Source organism: Cheilinus undulatus, linkage group 9, assembly GCF_018320785.1.
Source record: "Cheilinus undulatus linkage group 9, ASM1832078v1, whole genome shotgun sequence".
Lineage (NCBI taxonomy): Eukaryota > Metazoa > Chordata > Actinopteri > Labriformes > Labridae > Cheilinus > Cheilinus undulatus.
The window spans coordinates 28711582-28736809 of NC_054873.1; the positions used below are offsets into that span (position 1 = coordinate 28711582).

The window sequence follows — 25228 nt, forward strand, 5'->3', positions numbered from 1 at the left end:
GTGATTTACATTAGCAGAGATGCAAGATATTTTTGCTTTGTGCTTCTCCAATGTGAGATTTTTTCAGATTAATTCCAGAAAGCACTTTTTTGTGATTTATATTAAAACTAAAACATTGTTTTATTTTACACAAGAACCAGTAGGCTGTATCTGCTAATGCACGGTGCACGGTGCTGCAGAACACAGTGTTCCTCCCTCACCTCACCCAACCTCTCATACATTTGTAGGCTACATCGTCGCATGTCCTCCTAAAGGTCTCTGCAGTACATTATGTGTCGCATGTAGGATGCATCATCTGAATGCATGGAGGCAACCTGTGGTGAAACTTCCAAGTAACTCAGCTTGTCGGGTGCATTAGAGGACACGCAGCACCCAATGAATGAGCGGCTGCTCTGACGATGCTGCCGAGCGCTGCCGGTCGACACGCCCCCAGCATGGATACAACCAGCAGGAACAGGCGCTCAGGAGACACACTCACTATGCTGGAGAGTGTTTGGAGTCGCGATGGGAGTTAACACATCCAAGTTTGTTGAGGTCCTGTTATCAGTGTCGTCGCGCTAAACAGACATTATTTTGACATCTGCCTCTGTGAGTCTGACGGGGCTTGTCTGCGTTTTTGTCCGAGGCGTTTCTCTCGCAGGATGTTGATGGTATTGGAAAGCCGGGTAAGATCATAAAGTCAGTTCTCTCTGATGAGAACCACCTCCTTCTCTCCTCTCCACACAAAGGGAACCACGGAACAACTACTTTTTCTCTCACACGCCATCATTTGATTTTCCTGAATGTCATTAAGGAGCAGAGGAGGCTGTTTCAAAGACAAAATGGATCACTTTGCAGCAGAGTGCCTTGTTTCAATGTCCAGTCGTGCAATTGTTCACGCGCCTAAAGGGAATAGGGAGATCAAACCAGAAATCCCGTCCTCCTCCAGGAACGGAGAGGAAATCAAAGAGCCTCTGGTGAAAGATAACTCTTCTCTTTTTGTGGTGGCGCGGATTCTGGCGGATTTTAACCAGCAGACTCCCAACAATGTTGCCGAGCAGGCAAAAATAAAGGATGAGAGCATGCCGGACCTCATAGATGATGGAAACTCTGCCACACCTACCACCATCTCCGATCCTTCGCTCAAACAAAGAGGCAAAAGATCGCGAGGTCGAACTGAGCAGGAATCACCTCAGAAAAAGCACAAATGCCACTATTCAGGTTGTGAAAAAGTTTATGGCAAATCATCCCACCTCAAAGCCCACCTAAGGACACATACAGGTCAGTTTCATTGGATGCAGATTGTTTGTTGCTATGAACCTAACTTATTGTTGCCTCTATGAGAACGGATGGGATTATTAAAAGTGAGAATATCGATTAAAGTGTGGTTTCTTTCACATTCATGTAACTATTTGTATGGAGGATGGGCTGACCCCTGTTCTCATCGAGTCATGAGTGTAAATATCCACGGATACACCCTAAAGAAAAATACTTGCAGCTCATAATGCAGTTAAGGTCAGATTTGGTGCATAGTTTGATTTTTTTTATTGTTCCCCTAAGTTCTGTGAACTTTGCGAGACGTCCTTTAATTTCGGGGGAGGGAGGGAGTCGAAAATAGTGCCACTCCCACTCAAGTCCGCGAGCTTTGTCGCTGCTTTCCTCTTGTAGTCCATCGCCTGCATTGAACCGTGTGTGGGCCCACGGATTGAAACTGCAGAAAATACAAGACAAATTCACACAAATTACACTGAAGACATCTGTTTGAAACACACACGTTCACACTGAGTTGAGTTGGTTTTAATATCGATGTAAAAAAAGAATGAAAAATCATCCTTTAACGCGTAGCGCGCGACGCGGGAAGGCGAATTACGCACAAACACGGGCATGCAAAAGTTTTCGGATGAATCTGAAAGCTCCGTGTACCGTCACACTGCAGGGTGAAACACTGTCAAACGCGCTCCAGTTCAGCGGTGGGTTACACTGATCTCTCCTCCATGTTTGAGCTTTGCATTCCACAGGATAGACTATAGAAAGAAGGGGGGAAAGATGGAGATCGACTTAAATTTGGGGGTTGATGAGAGCCGCGCAGTCCCCTGTCTGCCCAAAGCCCTTTGTTGTGATGTGCCACACCCCCGCTAGACAGACTGCCAGCTGATCTGGCCAGCAACAGACTCAGCTAGCTGAGCCTCGACTGAGGAGCCTCTCCTTCCTCTCTGCTCTGTAGACTGCAGCTCACAACCCCCTCCCACCTCTATCCTCCATTCTTCACACACAACAGAAACAAAACACAGCTCCCTGGATCACATGAGGAACGTCTTGTGTGATCTAAACAGCATATATGAAAAGATTCAGAGCAAAGTCAAAGAAACCAGATCACACATTCCACATTGGTGTGATACCTACATAATTATGAGCTTCCATGTGCTTAAATAACCCTTTATTTTTCCTTATATTTCATTCTGTATCCATACAGGAGGACATGCACAGGTTTCCTCTGTGGTGTGCTTTTACATTGGCCTACACTGTCTGTCTCTGTCTTTGAATATAGATTTAAAATTATATGGAGGAAACTCATATGCATGCCATATATGATTAAAATGGAAGCAAAACTATAAAATGCATGCACAAAATATAGAGCAAAGAAGATCACATAATGTGATTTTCTTTGTAGATAGTGAAAAGTCCTAAATTGGTATTTCTATATTTGGTCCATTAATTCTTATTAAGAATTACACTTGCACTGCTTTTTATCTGTCAGCTGCAGCACTGTGCCGACTGAAGGGTTTGTCAAAAATAGACTGGAAGAGACAGGCTCATCTGAGCTAAAATGACGGTCCTTAATATCCAGTATCACTGTTCAATAATCTCCTAAAGGTAGTAAAATGTCAGCATGTCCTGCACTGTTTTAGTGCAGTATTATTTCTGTCCATCATCCCTATCTTTGCCTCTTTTCCTGTGAAGCTTTTCTTTCTTTTGGGCACTCTTTCTGTCTGGCTTTTGCTTTGTGATTGGTCTGGCTGCCATAATTTCTGATAAAAGGATAATTTCTGCGTATTTGATTGGCTAGTCATGGAATGTGAGTCATCTCAGTTCAGCTGCCATGTCTCAGCCAAATTTGCAGCACTGCCCTCAGAGAGCACACGGTGTGCCTCCCTCAGCCCTAGCCTTGTGTTTTAGTGTGCACTATTATTGCTCCGTACTAGCCCTACCCTTGCCTCTTTGCCTATTAAGCGTTTCCTCTTGTCTGCCTTTCTGTTTGGATATGCTCCGGTGTCTGGCTCTGTGATTGGTCTGTGTCCCATAAATTCTGATAATAATGGCTCTTTCTGCTTATTTGATTGGATAGTCCCAGAATGTGGGTCATCTGAGTTCACCCCGGCTGCTTCAGCCAACCTTGCAGTGCTTTAGAGCCAGACTCTCACTGTGTGCTTCCCTTCAGCCCCTACTAGCAGAGTCAGGAGAGAATGGATTCCAGCCCAGTCAGCCCCGGCCAAACACCGCTATCTAATTGAAGGGGGAAGCACTGTTATAGACACCAAACAAAGAGCTAGGGACACGGCGTCCTCACTTGACTCCTGTACCGCCCATGCGTCATCATCCCAGCCTTTGCAGTCCTTGTGTGTGGGATTCGGCTGTGCAAGAGGAGCTGAAACATGAGCTATGTTGTATTTCTTCTGCTATGTAGGCAGCATTTAAAAAATAAAACCATTAAGAATCAAAATGACAATATTTGTGTCTTGCAAACTCCTCAAACATTGCAAGGGTAAGTTGCTATGAAATAGTAAACTACCTTTGTTTTAGATGTTTTTGTTAAGGTTTAAAAACTGTTGTATTTGCAGCTGCTTACTCAAAATGGAGGTGGGTCAGTTAATGTGCAGTGCTGGAAGCATTATAACAAATGGAAAAATACATATAACATCAAAGTGACTATCTGCCAACACCATATTCAGTGCAACTCATAGACCCCACTGTGATTAGTTGTCATTAGGAATTACTGAGTAATCTCTATAAAGAGATATTTGTCTGGTCTGTTCAGGTTTCTGCTTTTAATAATATTCTGTAGTGGCTAATTGTGGGCATGGATTGGGAGCAAAAAGGCAAACGCATCAGCACTTCCAAGTGATTCTGTCTTTTCAAAATCTCTTTTAACGTCTGCATGTAAAAGCAGGTTACAGTCCATTTTTAGACCCTACCAACTCCAGCTCCATTTTATCTTATTAAATTGCTTGTCTGCAGCAAATACTGAGCAGTGCACAGAAAAGGAAGTGATGGCTGGGAGTGCTTTATCGTGAAATGTTGGCTACCCCAGTGGTCCCAAAAGTTTCCTGTCCCTATATCACCATCAGACTATATCTAAGTTTCAGAACTTAAAGCCTGTATATTGATGCATAGGTGCTCCTGGTTATCGGCTATAGTGGAGATGAAAGCTCTATGACACAAAGTAGCTGAGTAAAGATTTAGCTCCTAGCTAATGTAAATGTTTTTTTTTTTCATGGCTTAAGTTGTGAACAGTACCAATTGAACCGCTCCACCCTATCCTGTGTTTTGCTACCCTTAAACTGAGGCAGCTAGCACACCGACCCTGGTCACGGAGAGGGAGTGTTCATAAGAAAACAGACTGAATGTTCAAACCATCTGTTTTAAACATCAAATTAATTGATGCATTGACCCCATACCTTGCAAAGCAGATGGATATGCCTTGTTTTTCACTGGTGAATCCATCTTGCAAAACTCCCATCTGAACCGTTTGGGCCTGGTTAGAAAGTGACAGGACCAATCAGCTACGAGGGGCTGTACTTTCAGGCGCAGCAGAGTCGTGACGTAAACAAGCAGCTGCAAGAGCTGGTGCAGTTATGGAGGAAGAGATTAGCGTGGATGCTGCTAAAGCGCCAGTTTTATCAGAACTTGACGACATTTCTTTGTTAAAAGAAGAACAAAGAACAGCAGTGAGTTGTTTTCTTTTCAAAAACGACAAAAGTCAAGTACTTACATGTCTGTAGTCGCCATGTTTTGCGTTATTCCTCCGTAGCTGCGCACGTGCAGCTTGCTAGCGACTACGTCACGTGCTCTGTTGCTCTGATTGGCCAGTTAACATTAACTTGTCCATCAGCATAGAAAGTGCTATGTAACAGTAATTATATTTTCATGGACTTAGACAAAGCCTAACTATTGTTTTAGTTGGACCAACACTGGGCATGTTGACATGTTTGCATGACTGAAATTGCTGGCTGGCTCAGACTACATGATTTTTTTGGTCCTTCACTTTGGCACCATGTCAGACTATGCAACTTAAATCTTGCCCCCTCTTGGCCGACAGACTGGCCACACTACAAGAGTGATCCTGACTGCTCAACATATGCTAACGTCAAAGTGGGGTCAGAGTGTCAGTCACTCCACAGTAAAAGTGCTCAATGTGATTATAGTGGTCTTTTGCTTGTAAATAAAGAAAACAACAAACAAGAAACAATTATGGATGTATCAAGCAGAGGACAAGATGGACTGGCTCTCTTTTAGATGAAACTTAAGGCTGGCATGTGATATTATTAACATCAGGTCATGATGTCAAAGTAGATGACATTGTGTCGCCATTTGACACACAACTATTTGGCTGCTTGCTAACATGCTAGCATGGTTGACCAGAACTTGGTCCAGAGTAACTGGCTGAAAGAGTGCATACTGTCTCTTCCATAACAGAGTCAGACATACCCATACCTCCACCAATAAATCGATATGATCTCTTGGAACAAGGACAGAAGACCTCCGAATCAAGCTATAACTGAAGCTTGACTTCTCTGTGCATGCAACCATGCAATGAAGGGCAAATATGTAAAACTTTTGTGCATTTCCCCCAGCAGTCATTTTCATCTAAGTCGTTCTTTTTTAACTCTTTGTCTTACGAAGCACAACGGGCTCGAACAATGAAGACCTACTTTTCTGAGAGGTGTCCAGTGTTCGTAGAGTACATGGTGTTCTCTGTGAAGCCTCATTACTCTGCTCTGGTCATGTCATGCACACTGCCATATCCAAAGCAGAGATGGCCCCTGACAAGCTCATTATAAGTCATGTCTTCTTCAGAAAGAACAGCCTGGGCCTTCTGTGCCCCCCACAGCTGGGCCTCACAAAAGGCCATCTTGTCAGTGTGCGAGACCTATTTGAAAACCATTTGAATCACAGGGAGGAACAGGGTCAATGTTTCTCAAAGACAAAGAGCCTAATAACATATTTTACAGTTGGTTTGAGGTTTTGTCCGGACCTCTTTTGTGTTCTGCTGGGGGTACCTCTTATACTGTGCGATGGTTGCAAATCCCCCCAAAATAACTGGCACCACCTGGCAGCACAGTTCAACCACCCTATAGACCCAGTTGTTCATTCAAGCTTTCTATTTTCAGCCAAATCACCTTGGTTAATGACACTTTTTAAACGTGAGATTATCCCACATTCCACATGGAAAAAGAAGCAGAAGTCACCTATTATATATACTGCGTCAGTGCCAGTGGTTTTATATTTGGCAGCACTACTACACAGAGTTCCCAGTGTTCCTCTGTGGCTGGTGGCAGTGATGAGGTAGTGGGGTGGAGATGGGGTTTTCCTGCTCCTGCTAGAGCCTGACCTTGGCACAAATAAAAGTTCTTCTGGGGCACAAAAGGTCTGTCTGTCTACCTGCCACGCGGCAGGATTTCCACCATCACACCAAGTTACATCCCCTGATGTATCATAGCAATAGAGGTGACCATTTCTATCTGACCCAGTTCTAGTGACATTAGTAATGTAATGTTTTTAACCATAGTGGTTGTCTGTTAGATGGCCCATCACTTTGGCAGACTAAATTATATCTCAACTGTTATGTCATAGATTGCAACAAAAAAGAAATGATAGTCAACAGAGGATGTTTGATTTTGAGATTTCTTTATGTCTCCTTTAGCTGCACCATTAAATCAATTTGGCATCCATTTTACCCAGAAGTCATGCTGTGGTTAAGTTGCTAAAATGCTGTCATAATGTCATACTGTTTTGTCCCAGACTTGAACTCTTAAAAATTAAGAGAACAAATTATTATCCTATCAGCACGGAGTAGTGAATATCCTGAGGAAAATCAAGCCATCTTTCAGTTTAAGGCCTTGTCCACACCTAGGTAGGTATTTATAAAAACTGAGGTGCACTGAAGAGCAAGAGACTCAGCAGAATTTTTGGCTTGTAAGATCCCACCGTGCACTGGTTTCTCCTCTGTTTGATGTCACCAGTGTGGGACTTTATCCCTCTTGGCCAAACTTGAGCTGGTGCTATCGTTCCTAACCCGACTTTTTACTTGCTTACAGTGCGTACACGCTGTGTAGTACAGAGATGCCTGAATGGACTATGGAGCTCTCTGCTCCTTCATACAAAACTCCAAGGTGCAAACCCTGCTGCCAACGTTGGCTATTTACTGTGACAAAGAACAAGAAGCTGTTCCAGCCTTGTCAGCTGACTAACATCGCCACCCACCAAGTGAGGGTATAGTGTCTGTGGAAACACAAACAATTTTGGGGTTTACCATACCAAACCATACCAAACTTGTTCAATCAAACCAGACCAATTTGTGGAAACACAGCTTATTGGTTCACATCAGGCTTGTGGTTCCTTTCCCGCATTTCATTCCCCACTCTTTCTTCCTACTCTACCCACAGTTCTATTTAAATGAAAAAATGGCTGCAGTGTGAATGCCAGGAATTGCTATAACCTTGTTGAAATCATACTCAACGGTAAACTTGATTTGCAAAAACAATATTAACACAAGGTTGTCGTAGACATGACAGCATGCTAAATTTCAAATATAAATTGTACGTGAATATAGCCGCACATAGCTGAATGCATAAACACAGATTATCTATCTTGTTATAATTTTTTAAATATACATTTTTTTCTACTAGATGAGATGTTTGCATGAAGGCAGCTCTGTAAAAAAAATCTGTTTGGCCAGAGATGGCCATGTATAGCAGGAAATGTGTGTCCACTGGTAACAAGGCATTAGGTAAATCTACTTGATCTGTCGGATGTACATAAAGCCAAAGGGTAGTCACCATCTTGTCTTTTCTAATCCTCTGATGCAGCGTTACTGTAGCATGAAAGACATCTCCAAGGCATGTGCTGCTGCACGTACTGTCCATATGCTATGCTACATGTGGACATGCGAAGCTGATAGTCGGATGAGTCCTCCCTAGTGTAGGAATATAAACAAGATTTAACTGTGATTAAGCAGCCAAGCATGAATGGTGGATACTGAAAGGCCCCTGTCAGGCAGCTCCTTGGCCATGTAGCTTTCAGTGGCCCACAGGGCTCATGTATTCTTGGGTTAGAGTAGTTCTATGAAAGCTGCTCTGTCTGTCCCCCATACCTACCCCTCCCACCCTGCTCCAGCTTGCAAAGCAAAATAGGTGCTCGAGCACATTGTGTTGCAAGGCTGAGCTTGGCCATGGCTTGAGGCGTGGTGTTGATTACCGGCGGCAGGAAGAGAAGGATACAGACCTGTGGAACATATGCATTTTTTCACCTCCACTGTTTGAAAACCACCAACCACATATTGCATGCAAGGGAGGGATCTGCAGCACAAAGACGGAGAATATACAGTGCAGCAGGGTGGGGGTGGGGTTAGATACCAGGATATTCACTGTCAATGCCCTCCATTGATGTAGGTCATTTATTCAGCTACATCTGCAGCTAATCTGATTAACGTTAGAAGGGCTGTGACCTCTGCATCAGAGAACACCCCTGTCAGCCAGCACTCACCAGGTCCCATCCAAGAAGTAGACTCCAGCTTAGATGAATATGAGAGGAATGGCTGAAAATTGCCATGGTGCTAATGTCAGTGGGAGTGTTTTGTCTCCAGCTCGGCTGTTTATGCTCCCTACGGTATGCAAGGTGTGTCCCCTCTCTCTGCATGATAAATCAGACTGTGGCAGGCCATGACACACTGGGGTGTGGCCCTCAGAAGCAACATGAGGAGTGCTTTTTGTCGTCTTTGGGGAACAGGGTCATAATCATTTTCTGGTAGACATGAAAATATTTTTCTCCCTCTGACATCAGAGTATCAGGTATATCACCGGATAGCTGGCGGTATCTGCAGCCTGTATCTTGTCTTATCTCAGTGTTGTGAGGCCTCTCAGGATCTAGCACTGCTATGTTTCTTTGTTTGGTACTGGGTTGTAAGCACGTCTATCTCCTATGAGCTATAGTGTCAGACTCCATCGGTGGAATGAGCTGGCATTGTTCTGCACAAGTGAGAGTCACGGATGATGAGGCATCCATGCTCCCACCTGCTTTTTGCGGACCAACTGTAAACACCCATTAATGGCTGCAGCTGTTTGCACGTCCTTAGTTAACCAGACTTTAAAAGATAAGGAGACTCCCTTCAACACATTAAGGCTGCAGGTTGTTTTAGTATGCTCTCAAGGCTAAAACAGAGTGCCCACTCTAGCTAATTGAGCAAAATTTGATGAGCTGGTCAATGCAGGGAAGCTATCCCTGTCTTTCCCTGAAAGAGTTAAAGGGATGGAGTAATGTATGGCTAAGTGTGTGCAGGAATCAGACAGTCACACTCAACCCCAGTGCACGTCTCCGGGTGAATGTCAATAGCTCTTTGCTGTGCAGACCAAGGGAAGTGAGTTACGGTTAGTACGCACAGCCTGTCCGATTGAAATGCATTACAGGAGTGCCTCTCCTGCTGGGAGCGAGGCTGCTGCTATTGTTCACAACCTGACAGCTATAGGCCCACAAGGGGAGGTAGGCTATTCAACAGCAAGCAAGGTCTCTCTCAAAAAAAGACAAAAGATAGCTATACATCAAATGTGAGCTGTTTTCAGACTATGACAACCAAAGGCTAAGCTCATCATGAGCATCTAACCCACCCAAGGGATCTTTATTGCTTCTGTAAAGACAACTTATTCTTATTTACAACAAACACTGAAAAGATTACATTGTATTTGTTTTCAGTATAGGGAGCTTAAATGATTTTAAACCACCATAAAGCCTAGTGCTAGGCAAATATTAGGCCTCTATTCTGACTGCAATTTTGGTATAACTGATAACTCTCTTCATTTGACAGCTTTTTTGACTGATAGGCAACTGACTAGTTTCTGGAAGATCAAATATGGAGGAAAATCTGGATAAAACAAAATATTTCACAATGTTTTAGCTACTGAGCTAATGTTAGCATTTATCTTTATACTAGCCAAAACATAGATTAGCAAGGAAGTGGGAACTAATAGTGTGGTTCCAAATGTCAAACAATGGCTAAAATATTTTAATGCAGTTTACAGTACATATAAAATATTCACTCACTTGGATATTTTATTCTTTTATTGGTATTATAAATCAATCAAAAAAGCATCTCTTTTGCAAAAGTGAGAACAGATTTCTACAAAGTAATATCATTTAAAAAGATGTGATGTAATATAAGTAACTCAGTTGAATCACAGCACTGAGTCTGTGTGGATAGTCTCAATCAGGCTTGCACATCTGGACACTCCAATTTTACTCCATTCCTCTTTGCAAAACTGCTCAGGTTCTGTCAAGCTGCACAGAGATAAGGGATAAACAGCCTTTTTCCAGTTCAGCTACAAACTCTCTATTGGACTGAAGTCTGGGCTTTGGCTCAGCCGCTCCAGAACATTCACCTTGTTGTCTTGAAACCATTTCTGTGTAGCTTTTGTGATATGCCTTAGTGCTATTGTCCTAATGAAAAATAAATCTTCTCCCAAGCAGTAGTTGTCTTGAAGACTGAAGAAGAGTTTGGTGCCCTCCAAACATAGTGTCTTGTCTGATGGCCAAAAAGCACCATTTTGGTCTCATCAGACCAACAAACTTTCTTCCAGTTGACCATGGAGTCTCCCACATGCCTTTTGGAGAACTCTAGTTGAGATATAATATGAATTCTCTTAACAGTGGCTTTCTCCTTGCCACCCTCCCATAAAGCTTTGTAAGTAAGTTATCATAAGCAGTCTCTTCCATCTCAGCTGCTGCTGGCTTCTCTCACTAGTCTCCTTCTTGCATGGTCACTCAGTTTGTGGGGACCGCCTGATCTACAGATTTACACATGTGCCATACTCCTTCCATTTCTTGATTATGGATAAATTATGGGGATGTTCAGTGCCTTGGAAATTTTTTTAACCACCCCCTGACTTGAACTTTTCAATAACCTTTACTCAGAGTTGCTTGGAGTGTTCTTTTGTTTTCATGGTGTAATGGTAGCCAGGAATACTCATTAATCAGTGACTGGACCTTCCAGATACAGGTGTCTTTAAACTACAATCACTTGATACACATTCACTGCTCTGATCCCCATGTCACTAATTGTGAGACTACTAGCACCAAGTGGCTAATATTTTTATTTAGTTGACATCACTTTGTAGTCATCTGTCTTTGACAGACGCTTAAAGAGTTTATTTTTGTTCAGAAAGCCAAATGATATTGAACATGATTGATTTATCAATAACAGGGTAAAACACCCAAAGAGGGTAACACTTTCGAGTTTCTGAGAACTTATAATGTGTTCCTAATTGTTTACTTTGGCATACGTACTTTACTTCAGTATATTTTCATGCTTTATTTCTTCTCTTTTTAGTGGCAAATTTCAAACAGGCATTGGGCCAGTATCATCAAAATTGTACAGCTTTTTTCTCCCCCTGATTGATTCATTTACCTTGCATTCTGTTTTAACACTATCCCCTAAACGTATTTTTTTTGAATGCCTTCCACCTGATTAAAATGTGCTGCTGTTGCTGGTAGCATGTTAGCTAGCTAGTGAATGCTAACATTAGCAAGAACCAAATCCACTGTGGTACCAATAAGGTATTCACTGAGGGTGAAAAGTGCCCATTGTTTCACATGGGTGGTTTTGATCATGCCAGGTGTAACACTGTACTTTAAAATTCTTCTCAGTATGAATGCACTTTTCACTCAGAATATTTTAAGAATGGAATACAGAAGTATGCAATTTAGAAAATGCCTTAATCTTACTTTTGTTTATGAGAGGAAATAAGTAAATTCTTCTCTTAAGCAATGCTAGCTTGACAATGGTTGAAAGCTAACTTTAGCTGTCGTCCAAAGGTAGTGAGCAGATGATCAAATATGCTGCTTTTTAAATCCAAGTCTAATGTCTTAGTAGTTTTTTGGTGTCATTGTAGTTGTTGACCTTGATGAAATGGTTAAATGACTGCGGCTGTTGGATTTTATACACAACAGGCCTGTGAGGGAGTAACGTCAGAGGAAGAAGGCCTCCTTATGAAACAAAGCTTTTGAAAGAACATGATTCCTGGTAATTTGTCTTTCTCACTTACTTTTTTTTTCATTTAGACAGAAAGTCACGCAAATAGTTGCTCTGATCTCAGATGTGTTTCAAATCAGCTGTGCTTTTTGTCCTTTCTGCAGACCGCAGACCTTTGTCAGCCTTTGTTGTTATTTCTTGCTCTAGCAATGCCTGCAAATACTGCTGTGAAAACAATGAAAAAGGAGCAACAGTAGCCTGAATGTATACTGAACACACATGTTAGTGTTTATATCATCTTGGCATGATGTGATGTTGCGTGTAGAGGGAGAGGCTGGGTATGGCTGGGTTTACACTGATGAGGGACTCTGCAGTCATTTTAGTATTATCCAAAATCCCATGAATGGTTGTCTGTCAGCTCCCGGTTGGTTACAGGTTATAGCCTGTTGTAAACATGCGACCAAATTACAGGATTGTGCCGAGCTGTACCACTTGAGTAAGCAGTGCTATGCTCATTTATGTTGCCAAGCTGATTGTGCTTCTAAGCTAGCACTAAAGTGAGGTATAGTTACAGCTTTTATGAGCTGTGATCCACAGTGTGACTTCAGTTTTACTTTCTCTTCATGGGCCATGTGCTAGAGAGATTTTCTATGCGTGTTTAGTGTGGACTTTTTTCTCAGCTCTGTTAAAGAAATTTCCTGTTCTAGTTCTCACTGTGCAAACAAAGCAAAAAGTACTTCAAGGTGATCTCTGATGCATCCATGGGAACTTGACTTTTTACCCCCTCTTCACCCTAAAGAACTATTTACTCTAGCTCTCTCATGGCACGCTCTCATACCCGTATCAGCAGTACACTGTATGAATTAGGCTCTTGCCTGAGGACACACCAGGAATGTTATCTCCCCCTGTTTGAAATGCTGGTAGTCGGAGCAGGTGACCGAGCTGAGTTGCTGCACTGCTGCTCACGTCAAAAAGGAGATTTGATCTCGCCTTTACCGACAGCATCTCTTACACCCTGGAGAACGACTCAGATTCCATTTCTGCAGAAAGTGAGGAGCCAAACTTCTGAGATATGAATGAGAGAAGGATGTGAGAGAGGAGCAGAGATGAGCTGTTTATTTACTGACCTAGTGGCCCCGGAGAGAACAGTTATATAACAGGAGTACCTGTGACATAATCACATCTCCTTGGAGGGGGGACACTAGCACTTAGTAGAGGTACAGTTTGTGTGTATGATGTAACTCACTTAACGGGTAACTGGGTCACTGTGTTCGTTAGAGGAAAAGCTTCCCTCATTACGCCCCCCTCACCCTGTGCAACTGACACATTCTGAGAAAGACAAACCACACCCTCGATGTGGACGCTGCCAGAGACAGGGGAGCCAATCGGCGCTGCCTGGCGTCACGAGCGGCACTGTTCCCCTGCTGTGACAGAACTGGGACTGGATGGGAATGAGAGCAGGGTAAAGGGAGTAGCTTGCAGCATTCCTCTTTGTGCAGAGATGCTGAGTAATAGCTGCAGTCTCCTGAAATATCTCAGAGAGTGACATCCTCCTACCACGCAGGGTGATGATAGCCCCTATCATCATTTCCACTCTGGATCAAAACGTCTGTTCCCTAAACCTCCAATTTTTACAGAAGCTGTTTTTTTTTGCAACCATGGAAATAAAAGATAAATAGGGCATTGCATATTTTTATGAATATTTCAAAGCTGACATTAAAGCAGCTGGATTTTTAATCCGTATTCATATTGTTGACCTTAATGCCAGAAGCAGTTAAGCAGGAGGTGAAAACAGGCAGCATATCTCTTAATTCTGCATTTCTAAGAAGTCGCAGAGCTCTAAATAATTTGCTGCGTCTTGGTGTGTTTCTGTTTGATACCTGATGCTTCCACTATGACTGCATTACTGTATCAGGGTAGTTAGACTGGGTATCTCAGCCTGCCTCTCTGGTGTCTGGTTAAATATTAATGTTGCTGGATCCGTTACGCTGGTTATTGAGCCTTAAGCAGCCTGGAGAGCTTAGCTCTACTTTTTAGCCATTGCAGTGCCAGGAGGCAGCACAGGCTGAGGTATGAAATTTGATTATCAGGAGTCTCTTCAGTGATCATCTGGAGTCTTTTCAGTGGGTTTAGTGCCTAGTTAACAGCCATCTTATCTCCAGGGTTTAATCGGGGATGCAAACAGAGCCACACAACCAAAGCGGGCACGTTTTTACACATATAACTGCATGCAGCTCAGGTAGTGGGCTTCTTTGTGTTAGCAAACAGCAGCTGAAAGAGAACAGAGGAGATATTTTAGGTCAGGAGGACTCTAGGCTTGAATGCAAATGTCTACATGTCAGTTGCAGAGTTTACATACGCTGAGCCCTGAAGGGGCCCGCAGGAACCGTTGTGGGCAGGGCAGACTGAGTTTGTCTGGAGCTGAGGTGAGGCGTCAGAGGCAGGAACACAGACCAGGCTGTCTAGACTTGCTCTGTCTGTCTGCATGTTTTGTAACCATGCAGTGTATGGGGGGTGGTGGGGGTGGGGGTGCAGACTCGTAGTGCACTGAGTTCTTGTTTTTTGAGACTCTCTGGCATCAGGTAGCATGCGAGTGTTTGATGCTGAACGGCACTGTTTCCATTGCGGCCCCGAGGGAAGGCACAGAACAAAGAAAGCATTTCCCAGTCTTACGTTCTCACTTGTCATGCCACCCAGTAAACATTCACGCATCTTATCTTTGGTTCCTCTTCATACCTCAAATCCTCTGCATATTGCTCACGCTGATTGATTATTCCTAATCTCTGTAAAGAAGCAAAACATGAAAGAATCTTTCCTGCCCTTCTCTATAGCACTGCAATGTCACGCTGGTAAAATTAGAAGCTGGATGTGGCTATTGTCAGGCAGAAACTCACTGAAATGGAAGTAAATGGAATACAGTATTAGACATAGTGGCCGGCAGATGCAGAAAGCAGCGTTCAGGCTCCATTCGTACTGTTTCCACATCAGAATAGAAGGAAACCACAAGATATATAGAACCATCTGGCTCCGAGTAGATTTGTGTCAAAGCCCACTTTTATTGCCTGATGGAAGGGGGAAGGGTGTAATTTTCCCATGTGCAGAGTCACAGATAGTTACATGTTGGAAAATGGGCTGGGTAACCATTGTGGGCGTGATTAGCATCTGGAGCAAAGATAATGAAGCTGTTTCTGCTTCTTGTGCACAGCGTACAGTTTTGGACAATTTCTGCCTTATTTCTGATGGTTTATGTTTTTATTTTTAAGATGTTTGATATACTTCCTCTTGCACATAATTCCTAGCTATAACTCTTGTTATCGTCATAGATGAGTCAGAACCTGCCTACAGCACAGTCTTGTTCAGCAGGCCTCTTCTTTTACAACAAAAATGTCTTTCATGGCAGACTTCATATCTTCAACCTGTATACACCTCACAATTAGTCACGTCCCTTGCTGTGGTGAGCTACTTGGTTCATGCTGAGTGCAGTCTAAGTGCAAGCAAGGCTGCCCTAGGGGGAAAAAGGGTAGAGCTTTATCCGCTTTATTAGCAAAATCATGGTCCATTGTAAAGTTAAGTTGTGATAACCATATTTTATTTCTATCCTGATTAATTATCACCCTTATTAGAGATGCAAAAAATCCTATTTATTAATGTTGAAATAGCCTTTTTTTTTAAAAACAGAATTGCCTTTTTAGGGTAATGATATGTCAAGATGCCAGAGAATAACATAGAATAAACTGTGACAATATTAGTGGAAAAATAATTACATAATTCTAAAATGATGCAAAAAATGAATGACAAGTGGAAAAATGGGTTCAAAGTTGTGAAAAATAGTTATAACTTGAAAAAAGTGGCAGAAAGAGGTTTACAGTGGCAAATAAGCAGAGGAAATGTTTCATAAGTGCTAGAAAGTGGGAATAATTGGTTTAAAGCTGCAACAAGTACCAAAAAATGATTTCAAAAATGGAGTAAAGTAGCAAAAATGGGTTATAAGGAGCAAAAATGTATTTGAAGCGCCAAAAAAATGTAATGGAAATTTGTTACAAGTGGCAAAAATACAGTGAAAGTGTGTTAAAAGCTTCGAAAATCAGTCAAATGTTGCAAAAGGTATTAAAAGTGGCAAAAAATGTAGTGAAAATGGGTTATAAGCAGAGATTGAAAAAGTACAAGACTGAATTCAAGTAAAAGTATCTAAAAAGTCAAAGTTAATCTAGTTGAGAAAAATCCGAAGTCTGCTTTTAGTACTGAGTTCTTAGTAGCTACTGAGGATTTGTACAGTAAAATATTATCTTTCCTTATTGGCAAGAATAATGAGAGAATAGATCTCCAACCAGGTTGTTCTGGTCACACCTCTATAATAAAGTCAGGTACACAGAAATAAATGATAGGGTTAATTAAACTTATAGAGTTTTTTTTTTCTTTTTAAATATTTATTTTGGGCTTTTAATGCCTTTAATGACAGCAGAGGACAGTGGACAGAAGTCGAAACAGATGCCAACCTGGGCCAACTGCATACGTGGGTCGCACCTTAAAACCACTAGGCCATCTGCCCCTCTCTAGACTTAAATTTTAACTTAAGAAGTGTCTAGATTAGTCCACACTACATATAGTTAAACTACACTTTTGAGATTGTTTGATATTTTATAATATGACAGATCTGGCATAATTATTAACCCTAACCCAACCTCATAGCAAAGCAAAGCATACCAGTGAAATATGCATGTCTTGTCAGAACCCTGAAAGGCACAGGTGGAACCCCAACTCAGTGGATAACTTCACTCATGGTGCCAATGTTCAGTTTTTGCTTTGTACAACAGCTGTTTTGGGATGAGATGTGGAATCTATCTATCACTATGTGCTACTATGTTGTCTACAGAGTTGGAAAGAGTACTGTACTCTAGTAAAAATAGTTATTCTGGTTAAAATTTACTTCAGTAGTAGTAAAAGTACTGATTTGAAAATATACTCACAAAGTACCAGTACGCAAAAAAGTACTCAATTGCAGTAATTTGAGTAAATATGGTTAGTTTCTTTCTACCCTGGTTATAAGTGGCATAAATTGGTGGAAAAAGTGGTGAAAACAGGTTAAAAAGTGGCACAAGAATTTCAAAATCTGACCCAATAATAGCTTGACACAGTTTTCGGCTACAGAATGAGGGAGCTGTTAGCCAGGATGCTAGCACCAATGCTACTGGTCCATTAATAAAACACAACTGGGGAGGGCCCACTAACTGGGATGGTCAGGGGACCAGTGGGCAGGCCTGAGTGCAGGTCGTGCTTCATTTATCAAATCTCTCACAGACTCCAATGATACTTCTGAAAAGGTTTACAGTGTGCAACTGATTGTAAACAGGCCTACAAATTCAAAACTCAAGGAAATCCTTAAGGTAAACATGCTGTCTTTCACCACCAGGTCTCATGACACCATGTTTACTGCAAACGGCATGTTGTAGCCCATTATAGAAAACATGTCCTTTACATTCATTCACCTCATTTTTCTGAGAAAGGTTTGAAAAGGTCAGAAGGTTACAGACTTAAATTTGAAAAATATAATGAAAATGTGCAAACAGCATATAATGAAACTACAGTGATCAACATGAGAAAATCACTGCAGCTTTTTAAAGGGCCTAGAGGAAGAAACAAGTAAATTAAGAAACAATGCAGATTCAGAAGTACTTTAAAAGAGCCATGATGCAGTCTCAACCTTTTTGTAAAGTATTTGATCTATAAAATATCCATTCCCACTTAATGCTTCCTCTACAGGCCTGTTTGATAACATAATCATTGGCATCTTTGGGTTGTATTTATTTCCTGATTTGTGTGGTTTTGACTCATTCATGCCGTTGTTTAATCATTTGTTGCAGCAGATGTTTGCACTCATAACACATTTCTTTCTTTCTTTTTTTTTAATTGAAGTGCATTTCTCTTTACACCACTGCAGCACATTTCCGTTTGTTAGCCTGTCAGTGAGTAAATGATAACAGTAGTCTAAAATAGTGGTTCTCAACTGGTGGGTCGGGGCCCAAAAGTGGGTTGCGGAGCTGTTGCAGTGTGTTGTGAAGACTGTCCAAGATATACAGAAGTTCTAGGCAGACATGTTTCCATCGATGTTATTTTCAGTTTTTATGGACATGGGGTAAATTCTGGATGTTTTCTTGAGATTCTGACCTATTTATCCTGTTACTTTGGACTGAAATATCTTGAAGAAAACTGGATTTCCCAGGATAATATCTTCATTTCTCAAGATCTTTAAAAAACAACCATAATCTATGTTTTTTACACAAAAAACAGAGGTTTGCATGCACGTCCTCAAAGAAGTTCTGTGCAGTCCCTTTTCTCAGTTACATGCATGTTTTTCTCCCATCTAGGGTTAAAAATGCAATAGTTGTCATTAAACGAATTGCACTGTTTGGGTCGTGTGATCAAACATCTCATCATCACTCTTTGTGTTACAGGAGAACGGCCTTTCCCGTGTACCTGGCCTGACTGCAGTAAGAAGTTTGCCCGCTCCGATGAGCTAGCCCGCCACTACCGCACCCATACGGGGGAGAAGAAGTTCGGCTGCCCACTTTGTGACAAGCGCTTCATGCGGAGCGATCATCTGATGAAGCATGCCCGGCGCCACTCAGATTTCCAACCCTGCATGCTGAAGAGGCCCCACAGCGGCAGCGGCGGCAGCACCACACGTCCCAGCTCCCTCAGCGACTACAGCCGCTCGGACGCCTCCAGCCCCACTCTCAGCCCCACCCTCAGTCCCGCCAACTCGCCTTAAACTAAAACCCAGTCGCACTTTCTGCCTCTTACCTGGGAGGCCTGTGTTTTTGTCATAACACTTGTGTTGCACAGTTGTCAGCAGCCCCCTCCCTTCGCTATTCCTGCGCTTGCTGTGGTGTACCATACTGTACATAACTGCTTATTGTAGTGCAATTACTTGTGCGATCCTAAAAGAAGGTAATGCCTTTCCCAGATGGCAATATTTACATTCTGTACCATATGTCTGTATTTTTTTGGCTTCTGATCATGGCTAGTTGTCCAATGTATGTTTGCAGTCAGCTAAACAAGGTTTAGATGAAAAAAAAAGACAGACACCCTGACAAGTCTTATCAAAATGGCTTTTTTTCTTTCGTTTTTTTTCTTCTTGTTTGAACGGGTGAGGAGAAGGGGTACACACACATACACCTCAGGATTGAAGACAGTTGCTATTTCTGTAATACCACAGTACTTTTACAGTACTCACATTGACTGCACAATATACTCATCACTTTACTCTGAAATTCAGCAGGGGTTGAATTTTATGCCCTTCTCAGGGATGGCCTTGTTAGCTTGAAAGAATGAAAACGGAGAAGAGAAACATATAGTACATATATAGCAGCCTTACACTCAAAACAATTTGCACTCTTTTTTTGTTGGCTTTCATTTTTGAGGAAACTCGCCCTACTCTCGTATGGTTGACCATACCCACAACAGATGTTATATGTTCTTCTTTGTGTTGGGGTTCATATGTGATATAATAAGAAATCCATCCCCTTTAGTAAAAATCATCTGTTTATCCACTGTAATCTTTATATTCAGTTGGTGTTATGCAGAGTGTTTCATTAGACAGCGGTGTCTTCCGCGTATCTGCATTATGGGATGATTGGGAATACACTGGGTTAATAGTTTTTATAATTACATTCAGTCAAAGAAACTACAGACCCTTTAAATAGAGGCAGTTAAGTTTCAAAGCAGCTGTTCTTGCTTTTAAAAAAAAGCTCTGCATCATCAGCGAGTATTTTCACCCAAAATGGACTCAAAGGGACTTTAGTTGAAACAATGTTTATCCATCTCTGAAGCACATAGGAAAGAGTACCAAAGACAGGAGTGAATGAAAGCTTTCTATTCAGTCTGTAAGCCGCCCTTCACTGAGGCTGAGCGTGGCTGCTTGGCTGTACCACAGGTAGATCCAGAAAGCCTGCTCACCTCCCTCCCTCCCTGTCTTTTGCGGCCTCCCTGGAGGAAACAGCTGCATCCCACAAGAAGCCATTCACAACCCACAAGGGGAGTGCTAACATGCCATTCCCAGGGAGTCCTCCCTCCCCCAGCTGGCTCTACCTGTCCTGCCAGAGAGCTGTGGAGCTCAGAGCCAGCCAAATTGCATAAGGTTGCCTAACTTGTGGGTCAAATGTAGGCCAGGGTGTTGGGCAGAGCCGGGTTGGGCCAAAGCACAGAGTGAAAAAGTGGCTATCTACAACAGACAGGGAAGAGAGGGCAGCCCCTGATAAAAGAGGAGAGGTTTATCATGAGCCAAGCTGCACAGAGGAGGAGACACTGAGAGGCAGACACCCTCATCTTCTCCTTTTTTCCTCCCTACAACTGTAGAAACTGAGCAGAAAAATGGCTGTAATTAGAGGGCTGCTCCAACCTGTAGGGTAAAAACAAGAACAACTGTACTACCTAGACAAGGCTAGCATCGTGGGTGGGATTTACCCATCTCCATCCTTAGCACAGGGAGAAATTCTCCATGACTGCTGCTGAAGAGTCAAATTTCACAATGCCAAGGAAAACGCCATGTTAAATTCACACGAAAAACTTTCAAACAGCTGCTTTCAAACTTCTGGCTTGCAACAAAGGGGGGGCTTTTAAATTGTTGTAAAAACATGTGAACCAAAATGAACATATCAGCAAAGCGCAGTGCTCACCAGCGTCATGTTGTCCTGCCTGTGAAGCTCAGATGTCCCGTGAGAAAGCTCACTTGTGTTTTCTAGACAGACATGCCTCAATAAGTCAGGCAAAAGGCACAGTAAACCTTCCGTGGAAACGGGCACCGCTATCAAAACTGGTGCAGCCCCCGCCGGTCTGTGTTATGCCTACATTTAAACACACACTTTCTCTTAAAGCTTCAGCACTACGGCCCAAAATATCGCCATGCATGGATTTCTACTCCTGTCAGACCCCTCCAGACTGTTAGCTCCATGCTAGCTTCATGCTATCAAGAACTCAACCCACTCTTGCCCCTGCAGTCCCGTGCTTCACACTACATGCATGTTAACAACTTCTCCTTGGAAGCGTTGAGGCTGTTTGAGGCGGTCTGGCAGGTGTAAGTCTATGAATGGCCGGCCTTATCTGTCGTTCTCCACAGCAGCCATCTCCCTTTCGCGCTGTGAAGAATCAGCTCTGTCACAAACATCCTCCAGAAAGAAAAACATCCTTTATTTGGATCCAGTGCATTCGTTCCCTGAAACACCACAGCATGTTCAAATAGTTTCCAAGCTGCAGGATTTGAATGCCACTGATCAGCAGCGCTTAGAGAAGGAAGCACTGAGGGTTTTATAGCTAACATGTTCAAAAGACAAGGTAAAAATGCTGCTGAGCAGCTTTTCGTGATGTTTCCATCACTGTTTTTGTCCTAGTCAGTCATGGACTCAGTTTCTAATTTCTCACACAATAACATAAATCTCAGTAGCCAAGCAGGTTTTATTAATAACTTCTTAATCCATAATCTGCACATTTACCTCAGGGTCAACATCCGCGAAGCAAAGCAGATATGGGACAGTTTGTGGACTTTGCTGTAACATCAGTAGCTGCACAGGCTCCCCTCCCCCACCCTCCGTGTTCCTGGGTGCTTAGTGCTCACTGCTGGTCAGTGTCCCACCACACTGGAAACACAGGAACGCCTCCTCTGAGGGGTCTAGCTCCTGCCTATGATGTCTTTATGATATCCAGCAGTCCTGCACACTCTGGAGCTGTTTTCAGTGCAACGGCCCTTTAAACACCTTCGACCCATAGTGTCAGCTGCCACACAATAGGCTGCAGGAAGCTCCTACCATCTGAAAACAAGCAGTCTGCGACAACAGTCCAGTCCATCCATGCAGTCAGACTGCAGCAGTGACGTAAAGGCCTCCACAGGCAGAGTGTCCCATGACTTCTACTCTCACTGTACCAAATCTACTTGAAATTTCAACACAAAAGGCCATTGAACACACTTTTGTACATGTCCATTTTTACTGTACAAGCTTTTATTGTCAAATGATTATAAACCTCTATGGGGAAAGGTATTTTTAACATTTTGTTCCTATGTTTTCCTTTGTCTTCAGGTCATTTCATCAAGTCTTTGTAATCTATCACATCATTATGGTTGACTGTTTCTGTCGGGCTGTTTAAAGGTGCCGATTTTTCTTTAAAAAAGCTCTGTTGATGGGCTTAACCCCTTTAATCAGAAACACTCTGTTGATGTCAGGATGCAGGTTATTCAAGTTAGCCTGTCATCTAAAAAAAATCGGTAAGAGAAAGGATTGTTTTGGTGGGAGACAATAAGAAAAAAGGAAACTTCCAGACCTCTATGTATGACTATTTCAGATGGTTTGACTGATTTTCTTTTTTATTTAGATTCTTTTGAAAGTTTTCCATATGAATAGAGACCACAGCATTGTGAGTTAGCAATGTAGTCATGATTTTTATTGTTGCTTTTTTGTCTCATATGAAATGTTTAAGCTTGTATTTTTTTCTCAGAAAAATCATACCTCTTGAAATATTTGTTATACCTTCATATCTTTTCAAAACATCCATCATGTAGCTTACGTTTGCTTGATGAGTAGCACAAAGTGGTTTTATTTGTCCCTACTTGAATGACGAAGGATAGAAAGAAAGACTTTTGTAACACTGGGCTACATTTTCTATTCTCATCCCATGTTGTCAGGGTCCTGCACATCTTTGTAAATTCAAACAGCAATCTTTCCAGGAAATATTAAAACCTTATTTTGTATTATTTTATGTTACAAGAATATTTAAACCATCCTAACTGGGCTCCACATCTTGTCTTTGTTTGAATATTTTCTATGCGTTGAATGATGTCAGCTGTAAATGACCAGAAACTTAATGTCAGCATTTTTTAATCCACTTTAATGACTGTAATCACAGTAAGATTGCAGATTTTGGCATCTGTTAGAGAAAAAGACTTATACAAATTGGAAATGCAAGGTTTGTACAAGATGCTAACAGTTACTGTTGTTTTCTGCTAGTTGTTAAAAGATTTAGAGTGAATTAATTGTTGCCTAGTATGTAAAGAACTAACATTATGCTTATTTTTAAAAAGGTTTTATAAATTACATGAATATATCACTGATCCGACCGTCTCTCATCGTTCAAGCATGATGATGGAAATATGTGCCAAAACAACAATGGAAGCTTCATAAAGAGGATACAAATGTTGCGGGTAAAACACCTGTCAACTATCAAACATTTAACAAACCTGTACAGTTTTATAAAGTGTGACATGTTTTTATGTAATGTACAGTAATGTTTTTTTCTGCTTTATGTAAACTTTTTGATTGTGTAGCTTTGTTTTCATTCGGTTTTGTTATTTAATTTGTTTTCTTCTTCCTTTGTTTGCTGTACAATACTCGAGTAATGTATTATGGCTTATTACAGGTATTTTTTGACATCTTAATGATAACAAACGCCCGACCATTCCAAAGGATTGAAAACTGCATTTGCTATAAATGTGCTGCTTACATTGACCCAATGCATTTTTGTAGGTTATGAATAGAAGTCTGTCTTGACTGTGAGGTTTTTACACGTGAGTTGTGCACAAGGTACGTTTCTCATTTTCGACACTTCCCGGGTTTGATCTCTCCTTTCTTCTTCGTCAGGCTCTTTGTGGAGGCTAAGCCAATTGGAATGATCGACACACAAACATGCAATATTTGTAAATGTAAAAGTCAAAGGGCATACAGAACATGTTTCAAAGGCCTGTGGCTTTTTAAGGCGTGGGTGATGTTTGACAGGAAGCCATGTTGGAGAGGTAGATTGAGAAGGAGCTCATGAGATGCTCACAGTTAGATGATGTTACCAAAGGCTTTAAAGGGAAAGATGAATGTTGCGGTGAAGTTTTGAACCTAATCAAGTGTGGGTTCGACTTCATGTGCTGAAAGTGCTGATCGATGGATGTTGTGCTTAAATGGACCTTTTTCTACAGCTCAAATAAGCAACTTCTGTTGTTCTGGTAAAGATAACTTGAATGAACAAAACTGTCATAAGTCATACAAATAAATATGTAAGAGTTAAAAAAAAAAAGGCAAAAACCAGAAAAGACTGAGTGAACACGAAGTGAAGCAGATCATATCTGCCTGTACCCCTCACTGACCAGGTGGTCCTGCTTCCTTGAGTGGACACGGTGCGACTTTTTACTGTAGAAACGCACAGTGACGGAAAGTTTCCTGCTTAATCGTTGGATATTTTTGCCCATCAAGGATTTGTCTGTCTCAGTTTAATGAATGACCTCCCTTCAATGACAGAGAGCCTCTCACCAGCCTCATGGTTCTGTTTCCTGTTTTTGTCCTCAATGTACCTCCTCAGTGTAACGTTGCTCTCTCAATACCTCTGTGCATTTCTCCTCTGCCCATCACCATCAGTTGCCTGTTGTAGTGACTCCATGGTGCTGCCTCCCCTCTCAGCACCAATATAATCAAATCTGTAAATAACTTTCGATTCAGCTATGGCCAGTACATCCAATGACCTCACTCTAACCTTCAGGTTTCATTTTGTTTTTACTCTCTCTCAGCAAACCAAAATCACTACATTCAAGTATTACAGTTGTACAGTTCCTCGGACTCTACATGCATTCAATGTGCTGGTCTTAGCTGCTCTGCTGTACCTTTTTATGGCATTATTTTTTACATGTTAGACAATATATTGTGACCATGTCCTATGCAAATATGAAAAAATAACAGATTGTTGAATAATGTATGTTGTCATTACTTGTATGCATGAAATAGTGAAGTTTACATTTGGAAATAAATTCATAAAATAAGCAGCTACAATTTGTTATGTGCTCTTTTCCTTTGCTGTCCAATGACACCTTAAACAACTAAATGCTTATTCAAAGAATGCTGTTCATGAAGGAGAGAATCACAAAAACTGCTGATAGAAATGAAAGAAAGGTGATTTAGAATATGAAATCATACATTTGAACTGCTTGTCAGTGGAATTTGTTCTGTCTGGGTTATTTACCTAATACTGAAGCTATATTAAACAGCT

General features: G+C 41.8%; 1 protein-coding gene across 1 annotated transcript; it reads left to right on the forward strand.

The window, feature by feature from the left end:
- Positions 1–427: 427 nt before the first annotated feature.
- Positions 428–25008, forward strand: klf13 (Kruppel-like factor 13). Its single transcript, XM_041795154.1, has 2 exons — positions 428–1260; positions 18670–25008. The coding sequence occupies exons 1-2, from the start codon at positions 783–785 to the stop codon at positions 18984–18986; spliced, it is 795 nt and encodes a 264-aa protein (XP_041651088.1). The 5' UTR covers positions 428–782; the 3' UTR covers positions 18987–25008.
- Positions 25009–25228: the final 220 nt, after the last annotated feature.